At 41.5% G+C, this 23,758-nt stretch overlaps 1 protein-coding gene across 3 annotated transcripts in view; it reads right to left on the minus strand.

Moving 5' to 3' along the window:
- Positions 1-23,758, minus strand: part of ESRP2 (epithelial splicing regulatory protein 2) — an 80,607-nt gene that overhangs the window by 28,716 nt on the left and 28,133 nt on the right. For all 3 annotated transcript variants that reach the window (XR_011559822.1, XM_070760463.1, XM_070760464.1), the window contains exons 4-11: positions 13,625-13,738; positions 11,630-11,744; positions 9,849-9,947; positions 9,676-9,730; positions 8,869-8,979; positions 5,388-5,520; positions 3,460-3,502; positions 1,746-2,047 (exon numbers count right to left, since the gene is read on the minus strand). Coding sequence is in view for 2 of the 3 variants with exons in the window: in XM_070760463.1 (XP_070616564.1) it covers positions 1,746-2,047; positions 3,460-3,502; positions 5,388-5,520; positions 8,869-8,979; positions 9,676-9,730; positions 9,849-9,947; positions 11,630-11,744; positions 13,625-13,738 (972 nt within the window). In the remaining variant the exon portion in view is untranslated. The remainder of the gene's footprint in view (positions 1-1,745; positions 2,048-3,459; positions 3,503-5,387; positions 5,521-8,868; positions 8,980-9,675; positions 9,731-9,848; positions 9,948-11,629; positions 11,745-13,624; positions 13,739-23,758) is intronic.

Below are 23,758 nucleotides of genomic sequence, written 5' to 3' on the forward strand. Positions count from 1 at the left end.
TTGTCTTATTATAGCTAATCTCAATAAAAGAAGTGTTGGTTTTCCTGTGGAGCTGATTTTATGGTCTGGTCTTCCTAATGGGGCTGAAGAAATTAACAGAAATCACCCAACTCATTTTATTGCCCTGAACTGTCAAGAATAAACAATATTCTAGGTGATATTCCATATAAGGTAAAAGAAAGTTGTGAATATGTAAAACAGTGACAATGCTGTATCACAGTGACTAGGCTGCAACCTGATTGGGCCAGAGCATTATAAGAAGGAAAGCACCTTTGCAGTGGGTGTGGTTTTCTTGGGTTTGTTGGATAGTTTGTTTGTTTGTTTATTTATTTATTTACTTACTTATTTATTTATTTACTTATTGATTTATTGATTTATTTATTTATTGATTGATTTCTTGATTGATTGATTGATTGATTGTTAGAGTTGAAAGGGACCATGAAGGCCATCAAGTTCAACCCCCTGCCCAAGCAGGAACCCTATAGTACACCAGTCAAGTGGTGTACAAGTTGGTTGATGGTTTAGTTTGTGGTCTGATTGAAGCATTAAGATGGAGCTGTGTACTGGTGGTAAGATAGTTAAACCTTAGTACAATAGCTACTTGTAAGTGAGGTTTGTTATACCTTTATGTACATAGTTAAAGTGAAGTATATTTTGCAAATAGAAGTAGAAGAAAGAAAGTATTTTTCTGAATACTGTACACTGAAGAGTAAAGTTTTACTTACACCTGATCCTGCTCAACTGTCTTCATTGTTTATCTACATTGATTCCTGAGTTCCTGGCTGAACATTCTATCCACTTCCTACCCACTTGCTTTCAAATGTAAATGTTCCGGACATGAACATCAGTGGACAATTTCCAAAGGTGGTTTATGTCCTGTTCTAGGATTAAATGACTCTCATTGTTCTCAGATCTTTGTGCCAGTTTCCTATAGCTCTTAAATGGGGAGGTGGAGGAGAAACTACTAATAACTAAAGATCTAAGTGCCAAAGCCCACTGCAACAACATCGCCAAGAAGGCTTCAAGAGTTGTTAATGTAATCCTACGTAGTTTCTGCTCTGGAAATCTCACACTACTTACCAGAGCTTACAAAACTTTCGCCAGACCCATCCTCGAATACAGCTCATCTGTTTGGAACCCATATTGCATCTCAGACATTAGCACCCTCGAAAATGTTCAAAGATACTTCACCAGAAGAGCCCTTCATTCCTCCACTCGAAACAGAATACCCTATGAAACTAGACTTACAATCCTGAGTCTTGAAAGCTTAGAACTACGATGCCTTAAACATGATCTAAGTATTGCCCACAAGATCATATGTTGCAATGTCCTGCCTGTCAAAGACTACTTCAGCTTCAACCACAACAACACAAGAGCACACAACAGATTCAAGCTTAACATTAACCGCTCCAAACTTGACTGTAAAAAAGATGACTTTAGTAATTGGGTTGTTGAAGCGTGGAACTCATTACTGGACTCTGTAGTATCATCCCCTAACCCCCAACATTTTACACTTAGACTATCCATGATTGACCTCTCCAGATTCCTAAGAGGTCAGTAAGGGGTGTACATAAGTGCACTAGAGTGCCTTCCGCTCCTGTCCTATAGTCTCTCCTATATCTCATATTTCTTCTCTACTATATCCTCTATAACCTTCATTGTGTATTATTGTGTATTGGACAAAATAAATAAATAAATAAAAATAAAACAGACCCAAATGCCCAGAGTAAAATATGTGTTACAACCTGCTGGACTTCAGCTGCTGTGCTTCTGAAGAGTTCGATGTAGCGTTTGCCCAATATCTCCTTGTGCTTCTTAAGGGCATTCTGTGCATAATCTTCACAAGCAAATAGCACAAAGGCATCTCCGGTTGGCCGCCCATCTGGATACTTGACAAAGAGGAGGCCCTCCTTGCTTCCGGTGACCGGACACTCGGGGCCCAAGAAGCCCAGCACATCCTCAGGCGTTGCAGTGAAAGGGAGACCCCGCATCCTGATGATGACTTGGTTCTCCTTGGAGAGGAACTGGGCAACTTCATTGGAGGTGCCTAGCCAGAAGAAGGGACCATTAAGGCAGGGGTGAAAGTCAAAAGTTTCCCTCTACCAGTTCTGTGGGTGTGACTTGGTGGATGTGGCAGGGGAAGGATACTGCAAAATCCTCATTCCCTCCCCACTCCTGGGGGAAGGATATTGCAAAAGCTCCAAACCCACCCCACTCCAGGAGATGGATACTGCAAAATTCCCATTCCTTCTCCACTTCAGGGGAAGGATATTGTGAAATCCCCATTCCCTCTCCACTCCAGGGGGAGGATATTGCAAAATCTATATTCCTTCCCCACTCCTGGGTACGGATACTTCAAAATCCCCATTCCCTCCACATTCATGGGAAGGATATTGCAAAATCTCTATTCCCACCCCATTCTGGCGCCAGCCACAGGTGGTATTTGGCGGTTCTCTAAACCAGTGTTTCCCAACCTTGGCAACTTGAAGATATCTGGACTTCAACTCCCAGAATTCGCCAGCCAGCATTTGCTGGCTGGGGAATTCTGGGAGTTGAAGTCCAAATATCTTCAAGTTGCCAAGGTTGGGAAACACTGCTCTAAACTACTCAAAATTTCTATTTCCAGTTCTCCAGAACCTGCTGTATTTCACCCTTGCATTAAGAACAGGAAAGTGCACATCCAATACTTAACCCTGAGAGAGAAAGCATTGCAAATTTAAATTTGTAATTGAGAGTTCTAGGTTTTGGTATAATGATTAAAGTGCTGGATGAGGAAATAGGTGGCTGTGAGTTCTAGTCCTTCTTGGGGCACAGAAGCTGCTTGTGTGACTGTGGGTTGGTCTTTACAGCCCAATCCATCTCCGAGGTTGTTGTTGTGGGCTTATTAGAATGAGTGAGCAATACATGCGCTATTATGGGTTGTACAAGACCAAGACAAGATATAATCCAATAAATAAACAAACAATGCACCGACTGTGGTTTGCTTGCAAAACTGAGTCAATTTTCTGGGTGTATATGTCAGACTGAAATTAAACATAGAATCTGAGTCTGCATAGTATAGTAAGCTAAAGTACAGTTAGCTAGTTTGTTAAGTAGTGCCAACAAAGTCATTGTATGCTGCTCCGAGTCTTCGGAGAGGGGCGGCATACAAATCGAATAAATAATAATAATAATAATTATTATTATTATCAGATATTCAGTCTCCTGGTGCTGGTCTATTGGAAACAAGTTTCTCCAACTCTGAATCAGTTAAAATTCCCAACTATTTATATAGCTAAAATTACGAGACTCATATACCACCTCCACCCCATACCTGATGATGGGCACTTTGAGGAGCCAAAAATAATGATATGTCAGATTTTATATTATTTCTCAAGGCAAGTTAAAAACACCTCTTCACAGGACAGTTTCAATCACACGCTTAAAAGGGTTTTGTCTTTGTTTTTCTGAAGATCTTACCACCAGCAATTTTCAGAAATTCCTCTCCCGTTGCTTTGTAAACCTAAAACAACAACAACAAAAAGATAGACAATAATTGTGACAGGTGTCAAGATATTTGATGAGTGATATTAGCATAATGTACAGACTTGTCTTTAAGATGACACACTTTATAAACCTAGATATTTGCAAAACCATTTTAGGACATAATATTTTGGAAGACCTTGGAATACTTTTCCTCTGTATGGTCAAGGGTGAAATTATTTGTAGGATCTTTCTGAATGTTTCTCCTTGACCAATGAAAGGTCGTTCACCTTCAGCGCTACCGGTACATCCTCTGAGGCTGTTGCGGGCATGCGCGTGTCTGGCACATGTGCATGCATCTGTCGGCGCAAGAATTGACTTTTGCGCAAGCTCAGCAAGCAAAAGCTTGAGTGAGGACATGTGTGCGAGTGAGATTTTGGCGATATTTGCCAATATTTTTTGCTTCTGCGCATGCGCATAAACAAAAAAATGGTGAAAATCACCGAAATCTCACTCGCATGAGGCTCCTCACACACGATTTTTCTTGCTGTGCATGAGCAGAAGCCAAAACCTCACAGGGGGCACATGGGCACATCAGGGATGCACAGATGATTGTGAGTTTCCTAATGGGACTGTGCACCAGACCACGTAACCAGCAGTCCATTACTGTCCTTGACCCACCAGAACATGCCAGGATGGTCAAACTTCATGTTCCTTCGGTGCCATCTTATTGGCCTTAGAGACCAATGTACAAAGGGAAAGTAGCTGGAGACTTGGACGGCCCTCATCCAATTGAATAAAGACTTTGTTGTTCCCTCTTACTTTTGGGCTAGGATGAATCCCAGCGACCGGTTAGGTCCCACAGAGTTGGCCTTCTCTGGGTCCCATTGACTAAACCAGTGATTTTCAACCTTTTTTGAGCCGCGGCACATTTTTTACATTTACAAAACCCTGGGGCACATTGAGCCGGGGGGGGGGGGAGCTAAAAAAAGTTTGGACAAAAAAATTCTCTCTCTCTTCCTCCCCTTCGCTCTATTTCTTTCTCCCTCCCTCTTTCTCTCCCTTCCTTCCTCTTTCTTTCTCTCTCTCTCCATCCCTCTTTCTTTCTCTTCCTTCCTCTCTTTTTTGCTCTTTCTCTCCCCCTCCCTACCTCCCTCTGTCTTTCTCTCCCTCCTTCCCTCCCTCTTTCTCTCTCTCTCTCTTTCTCTTTCTTTTGTTCTCTTTCACTCTCTTTCTCTCTCTCTAGTTATCTTTCTCTCTTTCTCTCTCTATCTCTTGCTTTCTTTCTCCCTGACCTTCGCGGCACATCTGACCATGTCTCGCGGCACACTAGTGTGCCACGGCACACTGGTTGAAAAACACTGGACTAAACAATGTCGTTTGGCGGGACCCAGGAGAAGAGCCTTCTCTGTGGCGGCCCCGACCCTCTGGAACCAGCTCCCCCCGGAGATTAGAACTGCCCCCACCCTCCTAGCCTTTCGTAAAGTTCTTAAGACCCATCTCTGCCGTCAGGCATGGGGGAACTGAGACATCTCCCCCCGGACCTATACAGTTTATACATGGTATGTTTGTGTGTATGTTTGCTTTTAATAATGGGGTTCTTAGTGTTTTTTAAATTATTAGATTTGTTCTTACATTGTTATTGTTATTGTTGTGAGCCGCCCCGAGTCTACGGAGAGGGGCGGCATACAAATCTAATAAATAAATAAATAAAAATAAAATAAATGATAGGGGACCCTGTTAGCTGTCTTTTCCTGTGTGATTATTATTGATTATAATGCTCATGATACATTGATTTTTTAAAATTATAATCTCAGCCTTGATTCATTGTCAGTCAAATGACCGTTACATCCTCTTTGCACACCTCCAATATATCACATCTAATCATTTAGTTGTAATTAATCATTTATGACTAAGTAAACTACCTCAATGTATCGGCTTCCCATGTGATGTTTGTGCCTCTCCAGAGCCAAGTCTCTCTGTTCGGAGCTGACAAACCGCACCAACGCCTCTCCATTTCTCCTTCCTTGAGCATTGAGACACAAGGCCACACCACCTCTAAAAGAAAGGGGAAACACAAGACACCCCCAGAGAGAATGAACTAGGCCACGTCCATCTTTCTTCCAAAGTGACATCATTTTTTTAAAAGATCTGGATAAGCATTATTGAGGCATGATAATATTTCAATCCAATGGAATTAGCTAATCTATATTATTTTCATTGCTGCATGCAATTTAGAGCAGTTGCTTTAAATAGTGAAGTAATCGTGTTGTTTATCTTAGTCTATGGTACCCTAGCTTCTCAAAGCTTTTTTTGAGCAGTGATGAAGATACATCACTTAGATCAGTGTTTCCCAACCTTGGCAACTTGAAGATATCTGGACTTCAACTCCCAGAATTCCCCAGCCAGCATTCGCTGGCTGGGGAATTCTGGGAGTTGAAGTCCAAATATCTTCAAGTTGCCAAGGTTGGGAAACACTGACTTAGATTACAGTGACGGCGAACTTTTCCCCCCTTGGGTGCCGAAAGAACATGCATGCATGCTATTGCGCATGCGCAAGTGTCCACACCCATAATTCAATGCTTGAGGAGGGTGAGAACAGCTTCCCCTGCCCCCCGGAGGCCCTCTGGAAGCAAGAAATGGCCTGTTTCCCAACTACTGGTGGGCCCAGTAGGCTCGTTTTTCACCCTCTCCAGATTCCAAAGTATTTCCTGGAGCCGGGGGGAGGGTAAAAACACCCTCCCCCATTCCCCCGGAGGCTCTCTGGAAGCAAAAAATGCCCTCCCAGAGCCTCTGTGCAAGCCAAAAATAATCTGGACAGCACACACATGCAAATTGGAGCTGAGCTAAGGAACGGCTCGCATGCCAGCAGATATTGCTCCGCGTGCCACCTGTGGCACTTGTGCCATAGGTTCGCCATCACTGACTTAGAACCTCTAAAAAACAAGTATCTAATGCACCATAGCTAATTTATACGACAAATGTGGTAAAGCCTGCATATTCCTTTCCCTTTTAGTATTAAACTGACTACAAGTCTCACATTTTATGGATTGTAATTTTAGTATTGTAGACCATATGCAATTGACCGACTGGATTTTATCATGGGTTTTATCTGTCAATTATTATTTTATTTTATAAAACTTTTGATTGTATATTTGCTGAGTGTTTCTGTTTGTTCTAGTCTCTGGTCTATGACTGTAATAAATTAAATTGAACTGGTAACATATCAATCCTTCTCTGAAGCCACACACAATACCGGTGCAATCAAAATAAATAAAGTTGAATCTCTTATAAATTAAAGGGATTGTGCCATTTTGTAAGGAAATAGTGCTTTCCCAACTATGTAAAAGCTAAATTTTGTTCTTTTAGTATGTTGGGACCATTGTAAGTGGATGGGAAGGCAGGGAATTGGAACTTCCAAAAGCAATTACCGTATATAATCAAGCCGATGAACAAGATCATAGCTTTGTGTTGGCTGAATTAGAATGAACCACAAGAGCTTAAAACGTTGTAAAAAGCCTTTCAACTCTTCAGGACATCGGGTTATAAAATGTGGGGTTGACAAAACACTGATAAAGTACAAAACGTAAGCCAAATTGTTATCAGCATCTTAAAATCAGACCCAGGATGGAATTTGTGGGCTGAATGTAGAGTCAGCTAGTTCTGTTGGTATCCGATTATATCTAATCTAGAACAGGTTCTTCCTTCCAGATTCTGAAGAAACAACGGCCACCGCCTTCTCTTTCTTGACTCCACAGAAAGCTCAACATGGCAACATTCTAGGGTTGACATCGATGGTTCTAGATAAGGAGACCACCCAGTAATTGTTCATGCTTTTTGAGGGGTTCGTGGTCCTTACTGACTTGTACAGGTACCCAAATTTTAAGTTATAAAAATTTCACACCAAATCTTTTATAACTAAGATTACCAAGGCAGAAGACACAAAGGCCTTGAAAACATTTCTGCCGACAGCCCTAGGACCATTGAAATTTTAACATCTACCCTGGCCCATAAGTGAAGAATGAGAGGATGAATGTGGATGATTAGGTTTTTAAATATCCTGCTCAAAAAATAAAGGGAACACTCAAATAACACATCCTAGATCTGAATGCATGAAATGTTCTCATTGAATACTTTGTTCTGTACAAAGTTGAATGTGCACAACAGAAGGTGAAATTGATTGTCAATCAGTGTTGCTTCCTAAGTAGACAGTTTGATTTCACAGAAGTTTGATTTACTTGGAATTGTATTGTGTTGTTTAAGTGTTCCCTTTATTTTTTTTTGAGCAGCGTATTAGTGATTTTAGAATGTAAGTTAGATTTCTATGTGTTTTTAGTATTGAGATTTTTAGAGCATTTTAATATAAGATTTCTTCGTGTTTTGTAATTGTTTCCTCTGAGCTGCCCTGAATCCCAGGAGAAGGGCCGCATAGGAATCTGATTAATATATAAATAAATAAATTTGTAGCAACAGAAAAATAAAATGGAAACAGACAACATTAACACACACACCCCCAAACAACAATTGGACTTTTTGGATGTTTTCTTTGAAAACATTTTGCTTTCATCCAAGAATCTTCTTCAGTTCTTTTTGAATGAGAAATGAAATGTTTTCAATGAAATCGAGGGATGGGTTTCACTTGACTTGCGACTGGTTTGGAGATGTGTGTGCGCATGCCACTTCTGTACATGTGGCAGATCCTCCAATATGGGTGGGCGGATGTCTGTGTGGGTGGGCAGAGTCTCCGCCACCGCCACCGGTTCGCCCAAACTGGTGTGAACTGGTAGCAGCCCCCCACTGAAGAAATCCGAGTTGCCTTTTGGAAAAATAACATTTTTGGGACAACCAGGGGAAGAGCCTTCTCTGTGGCGGCCCCAGCCTTCTGGAACCAACTCCCCCCAGATATCAGAGTGCCCCCCATCCTCCTTGCCTTTCGTAAGCTCCTTAAAACCCACCTCTGTCGTCAGGCATGGGGGAATTGAGATATTCCCTTCCCCTAGGCTTATAAAAAATTTATGCATGGTATGTCTGTATGTATGATTGGTCTCTTAAATTGGGCTTTCTTTTTAACATTAACTTAAATATCAGATTTGTTTATATTGTTTTATTACTGTTGTTAGCCGCCCCGAGTCTGCGGAGAAGGGCGGCATACAAAATAAATAAACAAACAAACAAACAAACAAACAAATAAATAAATAATAATAATAAATAATAAATAAATAAATAAACAAACAAATACATAAATACATAAATACATAAATACATAAATACATAAATACATAAATAAATAAATAAATAAATAAATAAATAAATAAATAAATAAATCAAATCAAATCAAATCAAATCAAATCAAATCAATCATGACCTGGATGATTGAGAATCTCCATAGACAACTTTCTTACTTACTTGGCAATATTAAGGCCTTTGAAAAAGCGGGCTATGTCTTGGTCCGAAGACTGCCAAGGGAGACCTCGGGCACGTATGACCGTTTCATTGTCCACGGCTTCTGACTTACTACTACAAAAAAGAAAGAGACAACAATACAAATCAGCAATTAATCTGACACAATTCGTTAATGCCATTACTATAGGCGATCCTTCCCACAGGAAGACCAGAATGACCAGAATTGAGCTAAGCTACAATAACAGAAACTTGAAAATCTGACAGTGCTTTAAGTCTCCCACCCATCAGAGAGATCTTTGCCTCAACTGCTTTTAGGTTATTATCTTTCCACCCCAGAACGTAAAGAATACTTCAGCCTCATAGTCTAAATGAGACGTCTTCAAACTTGGCAACTTTAAGGCTTATGGACTTCAACCCAGAATCCTTGAGGAGTTGGGTGGCATATAAATTAGATTAATTAATTAATTAATTAATTAATTAATTAATTAATTAATTAATTAATTAATTAACTCCCAAAATTCTCCAGCCAGCGTAACTGTCTTGAGAATTCTGGAAATTGAAGTCCACGAGTTTTAAAGTTGCCAGGGTTGGGGATCCCTGGCCTAGATTCTTTGCATATTTCTCTCAAGGTCACCCTTCTTATTGTCTCTCCAAAATGGTATGTTTATCTTGTTTGGCACATAGGAACCCCTGGGGAGAAAATCAAATATAAAGATAGCAAGGCGGCGGTGGGGGGGAGATGACTAAGGACTCAAACTTTGGATTTTCTACAGATGTTGAGATGCCTGGGAATGTTTCCTTTGCACTTACCATGGTCCCGTTTCATATTTGTACTTCACTGTTTCTGGGGTGGTAAACCTGTGATCTGAAACAGACCAAGATGGAGAAGTCAAGAGCCTGGAAAAGCAGCAAGGAGAGAGAGAGGATGCTTCTGTGATGGAGGAGAAAAACAGGCCCAGAAGGAGTCTCGGCTTTTCACTTACTGTGTGTATCCGGAAGCATGCTGAAAATAATGGCTACCATGGCTTTCACTTGCCATACTCCAAAATCCTCCTCGCTTTCATCTATCCCATAGCCAATATCTGGGCGATAAGTTTAAGAAATGATCACGGAAGGATTTCATCGCTCGCAGAGATGCTTATGAACCGTGAGAAGTTCTTAGGGCCAATAAATTTGATAAATGAAATAAATAGGGATGCTTTTGGTTTGGACCCTGGATACCTCATCTTCACTGACTAGGGTCCCTATGGAATTATTTTCTCTGGCTTTGGTTTCGCTCCTTGGAAAAATAGGATCCTCCTGACTTAATATAGCTAGGAAACTTTCATTTCAGAGCGCTCCTAGCTTTCTACAGTTCCAGGAGTTGCAAAGTTAAAGAGATTGCTGGTGATCTTACTCAACTAAAGATATGAATATTTTATGCATATCTAAGCTTTCTTTTTTTAATAAAACGATTTCCGCTGACGGTAAAAGATTATGTGGGCTCAGGCTTCCTTAGATACTGTTGCATTTATCTGCATGTTTAGATGCTTAGATCCAATTTCATCCTTATAACAAATAACGGAATAATAGAGTTGGAAGAGACTTGCAAAGTCTTCTAGTCCAACCCTATAGTACCATTTCAGACAAGTGGCAGTCCAGTCTCTCCTTAAAAGCCTCCATAGATGGAACACCCACGACTTCAGGAGGCAAGTCGTTCCACTGTTTAATTGCTTTCATGGTCAGGAAATTTCTCCTTAATTTTAGGTTGGTTCTTTCCTTGATTAGTTTCCACCCATTGCTTCTTGTCTTGTGTTCTGTCCCTTAGGAACATTAACCCCTTCTTCTTTGTGGCAGCCCCTCCAATATTAGAACAGTGTATCATGTCACTCCTACTATGTTTCTATGTTTCTATGTTTCTACTACTTCTTTTCTCTAGACTAGACATCCCCCACCCAATTTCTCCAGCTGTTCTTCATATGGTCCAACTACCATCCCACTAGTCATCTTTATTACTCTTTCCTGCACTCTTTTGCAGAGTCTCAACATCTTTTTAATATTGTAGTCAAAACTGGATACAGTATTCTAAGTGTTAAGGCTTTACAAACCGGTGCTAGAACTGCACATGATCTTGATTCTATCCCTCTGCTAATGCAAACTAAGACTGTGTTGCCTTTTTCTTTTTTTTGGTAGCTGCTGTACACTGCTAGCTCATATTTAAGTGATTGTCCACTAGGATTCCAGGATCCTGCTCGTAGTTACTGCTATTGAGCCAAGCAATCTGTAGTTGTACATTTGATTTTTCTTGCCTAAGTGATGAATCCCCCTGCTCTTCCTTCCAACAGGAGCATTTTGAGAGACTTGGATTAAGACATGATAGCACCCAATTAAAGCCCTTAATTCATAATTCAAAATATCCCCGGGCTAGAAAAGTGAGAAATGGAGAAATTGGCGTAGATTGGATATTATAATAAGTGCATATAAATAAATATAAATATCATAAGTGCATCAGTGTGCCTTCTGTCCCCTGTCTTAATGTTTCTCTCTTACTAGTATCATGTATATAAACATTGTTATCTTTGTATACTATCAATATGTGTTTGACAAAATAAACAAACAAATAAATAAATAAATAAATAAAATTAAAGAATTGCAACTCTCCTAGCAACCCAAATACTCTAGCCAAAGATGAAGGCTGTTGAGAATGGTCCATTGACAACATCTGGAAGGTCAGCATCCCACTTCATTTATGGCACAACTTTAGCAGAAACTTTGCAAAGGATACATTCTGCCATAGATTGTATAGTTTGATCCTTCACGGGGGCTGAGCTGGGATAGTAGTCATGGAATTCTTTCCGTAGATCATAAAATGAATAAAAGCAGTCAGACAGCAGAAGATTCTGTAATGGGGAGGGGAGGCGTAACATAAAAAGGAGATCATGAATATTTAGAGCCAGTTGAATCTAGTAGTTGAAGCACCATATTAAGAAGATGGAGACGATGAGTTCTCGTCCCACCCTCGGATTAGAAAACTAGATGTACCTTGCATTTCTTTCTTTCTTTTTCTTTCTTTCTTTTTTCTTTTTTTTTCTTTCTTTCTTTCTTTCTTTCTTTCTTTCTTTCTTTCTTTCTTTCTTTCTCTTTCTTTCTCCATCCATCCATCCATCCACCCACCCACCCTGGGTAGAGTTCTTATTTATACATATTCTTAATTATACATATTATCAATGTGTCTGTGCTTGTGTAATTTTGAAACATTTTCAGTCCTGATCAAATGCTACTGAGGGCTATCAGGATATCCTGTGGCTATGAACCACACAGGAAAGCTGAAAAAATAAATCCTATCTCCAGAAGAAGGAAATAATAAACCTCAGATGTGTTGTTTCCTTGATTTATGATCTGCATAAGTCACAAGGACTTCTTCAGTTTGACCTGAAGATGACATGATCTTGTCCTAGTTTAGAAAAGAGTCGAGGGCAGAGGTCTTCAAACTTGGCCACTTTAAGACTTGTGGACTTCAACTCCCAGAATTCACAGTCCACAAGTCTTAAAGTTGCCAAGTTTGGAGACCCCTGGTCAAGAGTGTATTTTTTGTAGTATGTTGTTTGTATGATTTAAAGAACTTAATTTATTAGATTACTAGAGCTGGAAGGGACCTTGTAGGTCATCTAGTCCAACCCCCTGCGCTCAAGCAGGAGTCCCAACACCATTTCAGACAAATGACCGTCCAATCTCCTCTTGAAAGTCTCAAGTGTCAGAGCTCCCACAACATCCGCAGGCAAGCTGTTCCACTGGGTGATAGCTTTCACCACCAGAAAGTTCCTCCTTAGTTCCAGGTTGAATCTCTGCTTGTTCAGTTTCCATCCATTATTCCTTGTCTGGCCTTCTGGTGCTTTGGAAAACAGCCTGGCACCCTCTTCTGTGTGGTAGCCCCTCAAGTATTGGAACACTACTATCATGTTATCCCTCATCCTTCTCTTTGCCAAACTGGCCAAGCCCAGTTCCTGCAACCGCTCTTCGTATGTTATAGTCTCCAGTCTCCTAAACATCCAGGTTGCTCTCCTCTGCACTTTCTCTGGAGTTTCAATGTCTTTTTTGTAGTGTGGTGACCAAAATTGGATGCAGTACTATTGGTGTGGTCTAGCTAAGGCTTTATAGAGTGGTATTAGTACCTTCCTAATCCTAGATTATATCTCTCTATTCACACAATTTAGGATTGCATTAGCTTTTTTAGCTGCCGCTGCACACTGCTGGCTCATTTAATCAACTTGAGAGTTCTTGTGTCTAATTGGTAAAATGGAGAGAAGTGTCTCTTAACCTTGGCAGTTTTGAAGATGTGTGGACTTCAACTCCCAGAATTCCCCAGCCAGCTGGGAGCTGAAATCCACCCATCTTCGAAACTGCCAAAATTGAGATAAACTGATGTAGAGCAGGGGTCTCCAACCTTGGCAACTTTAAGACTTGTGGACTTCATCTCCCATAGTTCTTCAGGTTGGGGAGCCCTGATGCAGAGGATTTTTTTTTTTAAATAAAGAAAGGTTGAACTCGAATGTTGATTTCCCAAAGATGCTTCCAAAATAAAACTTGAAGAAAGAAGATGCATTGTCATCAGAAGCCCAACATTTTCAAGTTATTACGTTCATTAGCCATGGCAGTTTCACTGCATTGTAGCTTCAGATATGAAAGGTACCAGGATTCCGAGCAGAAAATAAATTTGAGTCCTTGGAGTAGATCCAAGATGTTGTCCTGAATCCTAGCCAGGATCCCATTAGTAGCTTACCTTTTTGGATGCTTCTGGATGGAGAACTTGTCGAATAAGGGGTTGGCCATCGGTGCAGAAAGTGTACGAGGTCCTTCCTAGAACCTTCAGATCATTGGAAACCAGTTGGCTGAACTGAAAAAGGAAGAGAAAACATTCACACTTAACAAGTCTCCAACCTACTGTATTTTTTTGGAGTACACTGTATCTGTCTCTTACCTGATGTTACCTAATCTGGTAAAGAAATATTCAGAAACTAAATTGAAACAAGCTTGGAGAACAAAACCTAAAACCCAAGTGTTTTCTATTATTTTAAATGGACCCTTTTGCCTAGTATTACATTAAGGCTTCTTTATAGATGGTAGCTTCTGGATAGAATCAAGAAAATCAACCTTTCCCAATATTTTTTCTTTCCTTCCTTCCTTTCTTTCTGATTTCAGATATTTATTTATTTTATTTATTTATTAAATTTGTATGCCGTCCCTCTCTGTAGACTCGGGGCGGCTCACAACAGTAATAGAAAAAACAATGTAGAATACAAATCTAATAATTAAAACTAAAACCCCATAATTTAAAAAAACATACACACAACATACCATACATAAACAATATAGGCCTGGGGAAGTTATATCAGTTCCCCCATGCCTGACGACAGAGGTGGGTTTTAAGGAGTTTACGAAAGGCAAGGAGGGTCGGGGCAGTTCTAATCTTAGGGGGGAGCTGGTTCCAGAGGGTCGGGGCCGCCACAGAGAAGGCTCTTCCCTTGGGACCCGCCAAACAACATTGTTTAGTCGACGAGACCCGGAGAAGGCCAACTCTGTGGGACCTAAGATATGAGCAGTTTTATTATTGCCTTGTCATAATTGCAGGTTTGACTTTAGAAATGGTCTGGAGCCCTGAACTGTTGGAAAAGTAAGGCCCAAATAATTCACACAAGGAAACAAATCAACTTGAAGCTTATGTACAACTTTTAAAGGGCACCTTGCATGCCTGCCTCGTGGCAAAAGCATTGAAATTCAGCAATCTTCCATCCGAGAAATGGTCTGGATGCCAATATTGACTCAATTTGAGCTCTTGCATTTCCTTGGAGTTTATTTTGTGGGTGTGTATAGGAGTATTATTTGAGCCCTGGCACAGAATGGAAAGTGATAAGGAGGAGGGCGGTATTTGTTGTATCTGAAATGCTATTTTCATGCAACAAAACTGAATCTGGGAGCGACATCTGTTTTTTTAAAAAAATATTCATAACTAGTATTAAGGTGTTGTTTTTTCCTCCCAAGAAGATACATTGCTTAAATAAGCAACTTTGGAAGATTTTTACAGTATGTTTGAATTAGGATAGAGAGAATTCAAGCAGAACACAGAATAACAGAGTTGAAAAAGACCTTGGTGGTCTTCTAGTACAACTTTTTATTTGAGCAGAAAACTCTAAACTATTCCAGAAAAAAATGGTTGTTTGGTTAATTGTTCTCACTGTCAGGAAAAGATACTTAAATCAGGACTGAACAAATGCCTAGATTCTCAGAATGTCTTTCAAGACCTCTCCATCAGTGAAGGGCTGCAAATGTTTTTACTACCACACTGTGGGCGTGCCTTATTTTGTGGGTGTGGCTTGCCAGCCATATGACCAGGTAGGAGTGGCTTGTTGATCATGTGACCGGGGTGGCTTAAAGGTCATGTGACTGGCTTACAGGTGGCCAACTTGATGTCACTCATGTCAAGGGTTTGGGTTAGGGTTAGGGTGCCTGGCCTCTCCTCGCCTCAAAGAGATACAATTTCCCTATCTATTTACCATTACTCAACATCCAAAATATATTATTTAATTCTATGTATATATGCCATATAGGTACATACATATTACACACAGGAACACAAAAATATACATTATCTACTATATAAAGTACACGTGTATGCACACAAACACATAAACGCACGGCTCTTCTAAAATTATACACATTCAACCTCATTTACTGCGATAGGAAAAACATACCCAGAGGCCAGAAAGGAAAAATAGAGAAAAATTCAAAATTTTTCTACCGGTTCTGTATACCTGACTGTACCCGTAGGAGCCCATCACTGCTCTCCATGTAGAAGCAGAGCAAGACAAACCCCCCCCATTATTTTGGGTCTCAGTATCCATTCCAAATATAGCCCTTATCCTCCTTGGCGATAATGAAATTGGCACTTTGAGAATACAGTAATCCCTCGTTTATTGCGGGTGTTATGTTCCAGCACCACCCACAATAAACGAAAATCCGCAAAGTAGGGATTTTGCTTCCCCTCATCCCATCCAGAGCAGACAAGCCACCGAGACTCAGGATGGTGAGCCTTACGCTTCCCCCTCGGCTCTGCCACAGCCTCCTGACCTCCGGGCAGCCCTAGAATCCCAGCCGCCAAGGCCTCCTCCCCCACCCAGCCACTCATCTGCAGTGGAACCCCACCGCCGGCTCCGGCAGACACCGCGAGCCCCTGACTGTGCATGTATAAAATATAATATAAAAATATAAAATATTCATTGCTTATTGAGCCCTATGACAATCGTTAAGTGTTGTACCACATGATTCTTGACAAATGTATCTTTTTCTTTTATGTACACTGAGAGCATATGCACCAAGACAAATTCCTTGTGTGTCCAATCACACTTGGCCAATAAAATTCTCTTCTCTTCTCTTCTATTCTAATATATAAAAACCCGCAATGCACCAAGCCCGCGAAAGGTGAACCGCAAAGTGGCGAGGGAACACTGTAGTTGAATGAAGGGTGAATGTATTTTGTTTTTGTTTTGTTTTTTAAAATATTTTTTTATTATTTTTCATTAGACATACAAAGACAAATAACATTCAACATTCAAGGAGCTACCATTGCTCCGCTTATCATAGAAGTCTAACTAATACAAAAAAAAAGTCTAACTATAATCAGATCGATTCAGAAATATAACACTCACACTCTATATTCTTATTAAACTTAACTCTATTATTTATAGTTTATGGTTTCTATAACTTTAATTAATTTTCTTATCTATAAATGTATTTTGAGGAGGATGTGAAGACACAGAATGGCTTAGCGAAATTTGCGGAAAGTAGAATGAAAACATTAGCCACTACTGTCAATCTGACACAGGGCCACAGCAGAGAAAAAATCTTGAAATTCTTCCCCGTCTTATTTCCATCCTATTGTGTTCTTAAAACTTTTCTTTTTCACTCATTATCCTGGTTTGCACACTATCAAACTCTGTTCAATAGTTTAGGATAGGATAACAGAGTTGGAAGGGACCCTGGAGGTCTTCTAGTCCAATCCCCTGCTTAGGCAGGAAACCTTATAGCCATGATGAGGAACTTATGCACATGTACCAGAAGTGGCAGGCAGAGCCCGGTTCCCAAATTTTGATCACCTGACTTTGGGGGCACTGCAATAGTCGTAAGTGAGAGGAGCAATTATAACTCCCCCTTTCTCGGTGCTTTGGTCACTAAACAAATAGTTCTTGCCGAGGATTCTCTGTGTAAGTTAGGTTGCATTATAATTTTACATTGCGACTTCAGTTGTGTTTTTAAATTTTCTTCAGAAAGCCTCACGCAACACCTCCTTTCCTTCCCTTTTTGCTACTTCCCAGATTATTCATAGAAGGAATTCACCCGAGAGGTAATATTGAAGTGAAAGTCTGCAGTCTCTGATAACCAGTGTTCTTTTAAAAAAAATCAAAACAGAAAAATAGGTTGCAACATAGAGAAGGTCATCCCAGAGACCTCTGGGTTGTACAAAGGTGACCATCGTTATTTTTGTTCTTCTGCTGTGTTCTACTTACGTTTAAGAACTTGAAAATGTCCAAAGATACTTTACCAGAAGAGCCCTTCACTCCTCCACTCGAAATAGAATACCCTACGAGACTAGACTTTCAATCCTGGGCCTAGAAAGTTTAGAACTAAGACGCCTTAAACATGATCTAAGTATTGCCCACAAGATCATATGCTGCAACGTCCTGCCTGTCGGCGACTACTTCAGCTTCAACCACAACAACACAAGAGCACACAACAGATTTAAACTTAATATTAACTGCTCCAAACTTGACTGTAAAAAATATGACTTCAGTAACCGAGTTGTCAAAGCGTGGAACTCATTACCAGATTCCATAGTGTCATCCCCAAACCCCCAACACTTTACCCTTAGATTATCTACGGTTGACCTATCCAGATTCCTAAGAGGTCAGTAAGGGGCGAGTACAAGTGCACTAGAGTGCCTTCCGTCCCCTGTCCTATTGCTCTCCTATATCTCCTATACCTTTCTTCTATTCCTATATCTCTTCTTCTATTCTTTCATTGATATGTTCTATTACTATATCTTCTTTTCTATTATTTCTTAGATATACAGTGATACCTCATCTTACAAACGCCTCGTCATACAAACTTTTCGAGATACAAACCCGGGGTTTAAGATTTTTTTGCCTCATCTTACAAACTATTTTCACCTTACAAACCCACTGCCGCCACTGGGAAACCGCACCTCCGGACTTCCGTGTTTTTGTGACGCTTCGGGGGAATCCCAGCAGGGGAATCCCAGCAGTGCAAAAATTGGCGCTTTGCTGGCAACGGAAGTCTGGAGGTGGGATTTTCCAGTGAGGGGAGCCTCAGGGAAATCCCAGCAGTGCAAAAACACAGAGGTCCGGAGGTGGGGTTTCGAGGGCTTTGGTGTTTTTGTGATGCTGTGATTTCACTGATGATCCCTTCGCTGGGAAACCCCACCTCCGGACTTCCGTTGCCAGCAAAGCACTCATTTTTGAGATGCTGGGATTCCCCTGCAGCATTGCAAAAACACAGAAGTCCAGAGGTGGGGTTTCCCATGGAGGGGAGCCTCAGGGGAACCCCAGCAGCGCAAAAACGGGCGCTTTGGCTGGCAAAAGGGGTGAATTTTCGGCTTGCACACATTAATCGCTTTTCCATTGATTCCTATGGGAAACATAGTTTCATCTTACAAACTTTTCACCTTAAGAACCTCGTCCTGGAACCAATTAAGTTTGTAAGACAAGGTATCACTGTATTTTACTATGAGTATCTCCTCTATAACCTTCTTCATGTATTTTACTATGTGTATATGGATATATACCCACTAAAACCCTCATTGTGTATTGGACAAAATAAATAAATAAATAAAAATAAATAAATATTGTGGAAGGGAAAGGGAAGGGACGAGAAGGGAAGGAAAGAAGGGAAAGGGAAAGGAAGGAAAGGGAAAGGAAGGGAAGGGGAGGGAAGGGGAGGGAAGGGAAGGATTCCAGAAGGGACTTTGGAGACCTTCTAGTCCAGCCCCCTGTTGAAGCAGGAAAACCTATTGTCAGGCCTCCTGACAGAATAACAACGATAGGGTGATGGGAGGAGTGAGAGATAGAGAGACGTTGGCACTACAGCACATTCTTTGTGCAGAGCCATAGATCGACTGTACAAGGAGAAGCTAGCATTCCCTTCCCCGGATTGGTACATGTGATGCACTTGTGGGTGTGGGGTTGTAGAAATGAACTTTAACCTAATAAATCACGGAAGTGAAATTCAGTGCTAGTATTATCACGACTAGAATCCAGACATAGCTCTGATAATAGTCTGCGGAGAGGAGCAGCATACAAATCTAATAAATTATTATTATTAGTAGTAGTAGTAATAGTAGTAAATGGAACTTTCTGTTGTTTATACAGCAGTGGATTTGAATTTATTTCTCAGATGCTAGCTGGTTCACTGACACTATACTACTTCAGATATTATTTATTTATTCGTTCATTTCATTTCTTTGTTTGTTTGTTTGTTTATTTATTTATTAGATTTGTATGCCGCCCCTTTCCGTAGACTCGGAATTTATATGCCACCCAACTCCCTAAGGACTTTGGGCAGCTCACAACAAAGAGAGCAGCACCGAAAAAGAACAATTAAAAAATAAATAAATTACAACCCGTAGTAAAACCATGTGTATCTTTTGTGGCCAGATCTAGACGATATATCATTTGATCAATGGCCCCAGGCCTGCTGGCAAAGCTAGGTCTTCAGAGCTTTCTGGAAGGCCAGTAGGGTTGGGGGCAGCACAGATCTCCAGAGATAGCTAGATCCAGAGATAAGTGACTGTTCAATGTTTTCTTAAAAACCTCCAGTGACAGAAAATCTACAATTTACAAAGACAAGCAGTTCTACTGGTTAGTTGTCCTCACTGTTAGGAAGTTTCTCCTGAATTCCAGATTGTTTCTTTCTTTGGTTAGTTTCCATCCATTGTTTCTTGTCCTGCCTTCAGGTGCTTTGGAGAAGAGCATGATCGTCAAGCCACTCCCACCTGGTCACATGACGGGCAAGCCACACCCACAAAATAAGCCACACCCACAGCGTGGCAGTAACATTTTTTGCAGCCCTTCATAACCAATGAAGGGATGCAAGTTGAGGACATTAAACCAAGTTGAGGACATTAAAACATTTCCCCAACCTGCTGCCTTCAACTGAGGTGTGACTAGTGCAAACCAAACATCACCCACAACATTCCTTACATTTGTCAAGAAGCAGCCCTGTTTAACAAAAAAAAAAAAGTTTAACTTAGATGCTGGAGCCCAGAGGAGACAACCGAATGGAGCCACAGCCTCTTTAGAAACCAGTTAAACAGGATTCTGGCCATTTAGTGGGAAGCCGTGTGACATGTTCAGCCAGTCGGAGCCTGGCGCAAGGCCAGCACCTGTCTTCCCCCGCTGCATTTTCGGCAAAGCAACTCCTTGTGTTACACTCCTTATGCTACTACAGCACGTATTTTATGCCACTCAGCTGCAAAAGGTTTGTGCCTCGCCTTGTTTTAAATGTTGCTCCCTGTACGTTGCTGCTGTATACTCAACAGAGTGTGAAATGTTTAGACCCAGTGATGGTGAACCTTTTTTCCACTGGGTGCCGAAAGAGCATGTGCGTGCACTATCATGCATGTGCGAATATCCACACCGATAATTCAATGCCTGGGCAAGGCGAAACAGCTTCCCCAACCCCCGGAGGCCTTCTGGAGGCCAGAAATGTCCTGTTTCCTAACTTCTGGTGAGCCCAGTAGGCTCATGTTTTGCCCTCCCCAGGCTCCAAAGGCATCCCTGGAGCCAGGGGAGGGTAAAAACACCCTCCCCCATTCCCCTGGAGGCTCTCTGGAAGCCAAAAACACCCTCTCAGAGCCTCTGTGAAAGCCAAAAATTAGCTGGCCAACACACACATGCATGTTGGAGCTGAGCTAGGGATAGCTCAGCGTGCCACCTGTGGCACCGGTGCCATAGGTTTGCCCACACTGGTTTAGACAGACACCAAAATTTGGTTTTGAACACTGTTTCTTGTCTGAGCAAAGGTAGACCCTGTCAACAGAAGACACAGAAGGTGTGGGCACAGATTTAATATATTCCTAAATCCGTGAACCACCTCCGTTTGGGGGGCTGAAAATGGGACAAGCCCTGAAAGGCATTGGAGAGGGAGTTATTTTATTGCCACTCAACTCAATTCTAAAAAGTGAAATTAAGGCCGTAGAAGACTCTCCTAGAATGCACTAGGGATCAGTAATATCACAATGGAACAATAAAACTGTTCTTTTGTTTTTAAGATCTTATCTAAGGAACGAAGATTAAGTCCGTGGGGCAAACAACAAAAGAAGCAAAGAGTGAACAGGACTTCTTATGTTAGGCTAAAAACCACACCCAACGCTTGGTTTAAGCAATCAGTATTGTTCAGAGAGAGTTTCTACCTAGATGTAAAAACCAGGGCCATTGATGTGAAGGAGGGAAGGGAAAAGAATACTAGAAATCACCTCCTTGAAGCTTGACGTTGAGGGATTGATTTCAAGCAATCACTTTAACTTGGCACATTGTAGAAATGATCTATCACTTCCTTTTCAAGGGGAGGATGTTGCTTTGAGTTTCCAGTCTAGCCAACCACCCAAGGGAGTTTCCCCCACATTGAATCAGGATAGAGTTGGAAGGGACCTTGGAGGTCTTCTAGTCCAGCCCCCTGCTCAAGCAGGAGAACCTATACCAGTGATGGCTAACCTTTTCCGCACCGAGTGCCAAAATTGGAGCGCATGCGTATGTGCATGCAACTTATGCATCATTTGCCATCACGGAGCTATAGTATTTCAGATAAGTGACTGACCAGCCTGTTCTTAAAAACCTCCAGTGATGAAGCACCCACAACATCTGAAGTTGTGCCATGAAGTTCATTCATTACTAACCAGTCCATTTGTGGCTATGTAGAAACTCTAGGCTTGTTCCTCTTTGGACTCCACCTGCAGGTTCTTCCACTCATTTCCTTTAAAACATCAAACTGAGCCCTTCTGGATTTCAGAATATGAATGGAAGGACCAGGACAATTACAAATAAAAGATAGCTCATCCCTAACAGAGGCTAGTACAGCAGATGCCTCAAACCCTCTGCAGAATTAAGTAGCTGCTATTAAATAGAACAAAGAATGCGGATCCTCATTAAATTTGCATCCATATAGACATGCACCTATAAATAATGAAAAATATAAAAACAAAGCACTACAGTTTCAACAGTTCTCTGTTCCAGCCCCCCCTTCGTCTACCCATTTGGGCTGTTTCTGATTTTGGTGGTGGTTTGTTTATGATTTAAATAAAATTCCCTTAACCTGATATTAACCTTCGGATATGTTTGGCAAAAGTTGTTGATATCAGGAATCTCTCTAGACTGCGCCAGGTTATGGAAGGCAGACTGATTAACTTACTTACTTACTTACTTACTTACTTTATTTCTTTATTTCTTTATTTATTAACTTTGTCCATTACATAATGAGGGTTTTAGTGGGTATACACATAGTAAAATACATAATGAAGATTATAGAGGATATACTCATAGTAAAATATATCTAAGAAAGAATAGAAGATATAGGAATAAAATATATCAATGAAAGAATAGAAGAAGAGATATAGGAATAGAAGAAGGGTATAGTGAATTGCTACGTGCAGTAGTGGGTTGCTACTGGTAGGGTAGGGGACAGCACACCAGAAGCAGCCACAATTTGTGTGCGGCTGCCACCAGTGCCAATCCTATGGGTGCCGCTGTCTTTTTTCTTCCATTTTTCATAGTTTTGCTTTGTGTGCATGCGCAGAAGGCAAATCTCACGAGGGGACGCGCGTGTGCACGAGAGTTCAGCATTTTTTTTGCTTCTGTGCATGGAAGCAAAAAATTTCCAAAATCTGGCGTGCGCATCCCCACATGAGATTTCAGCAGGCACAGAAGCAAATCATGCTGAGGGCGCGTGTGCATATGTGCGCAACAAATGAAGCTGCGTGCACAGCGCACCGGCAGCGGGTGGTGCTAACAATCCAGCCCTGGCTCCGTGGTTTAACATCTTTAGTGCTGGAAAAAAGTGGGGCTGGGGAGGAGGAGCGGGAGGAAGAGAGGAGGAGGGAAGATGAGTGGGAACGAGGAGGAGGAGGAAAACTCTGGGGTCCTTGGTGGTCTCTGAGATTGGTGGTTTTCTTGCAGACGTTTCATTACCCAAACTAGGTAACATCATCAGTGTTAGAAAAGAGTGGGGCTGGGGAGGAGGGAGGGAGGGAGGAGGGGGCAGACGAGAAGAGCTGGAGGAAAAGAGGGAATGAGGAAGAGGAAGAGAACAGTGGGGTCCTTGGTGGTCTCTGAGATTGGTGGTTTTCTTGCAGACGTTTCATTACCCAAACTAGGTAACATCATCAGTGTTAGAAAAGAGTAGGGTCGGGGAAGAGAGGAGAGGGAGGAAGAGAAGAGATGACACAGAAAACCTCATATTGAGATGGGAGATCACCCCTCTCTCCAATGGATGTTGCCAGAGGACAAAAACTCCAAAGCCTCCCAGAAGTCAGCCAAGCCCTCCTGTCCTTTGACCGTGAAGTCATCCTGAGGGGCTCTTGACTTGAGGCCATCGTTCTTTCCCTATTGTTAAGCTCTGTTCAAGCAGGCAAACAATCCCCTAATCCCCATCCTGCTTTGGTCAACAGCAAGCGGTTTCTTTCCATTGTCTGCCTTCTATGCATTCTTCTCCTGTGGCTGGCTCAACGCAGCCCAACCTTTGCAGTCATGGGGTCCACAGGTTAAGAAGACCCCTCTCCCAACTGGCACAGTTGTCCTTTTCCAGCCACCAGCCTCTTCCATTTACCCAACGTGCTTCCCTGATGGTTGCC

Source organism: Erythrolamprus reginae, chromosome 9, assembly GCF_031021105.1.
Source record: "Erythrolamprus reginae isolate rEryReg1 chromosome 9, rEryReg1.hap1, whole genome shotgun sequence".
NCBI classification, from domain to species: Eukaryota; Metazoa; Chordata; class Lepidosauria; order Squamata; family Dipsadidae; genus Erythrolamprus; species Erythrolamprus reginae.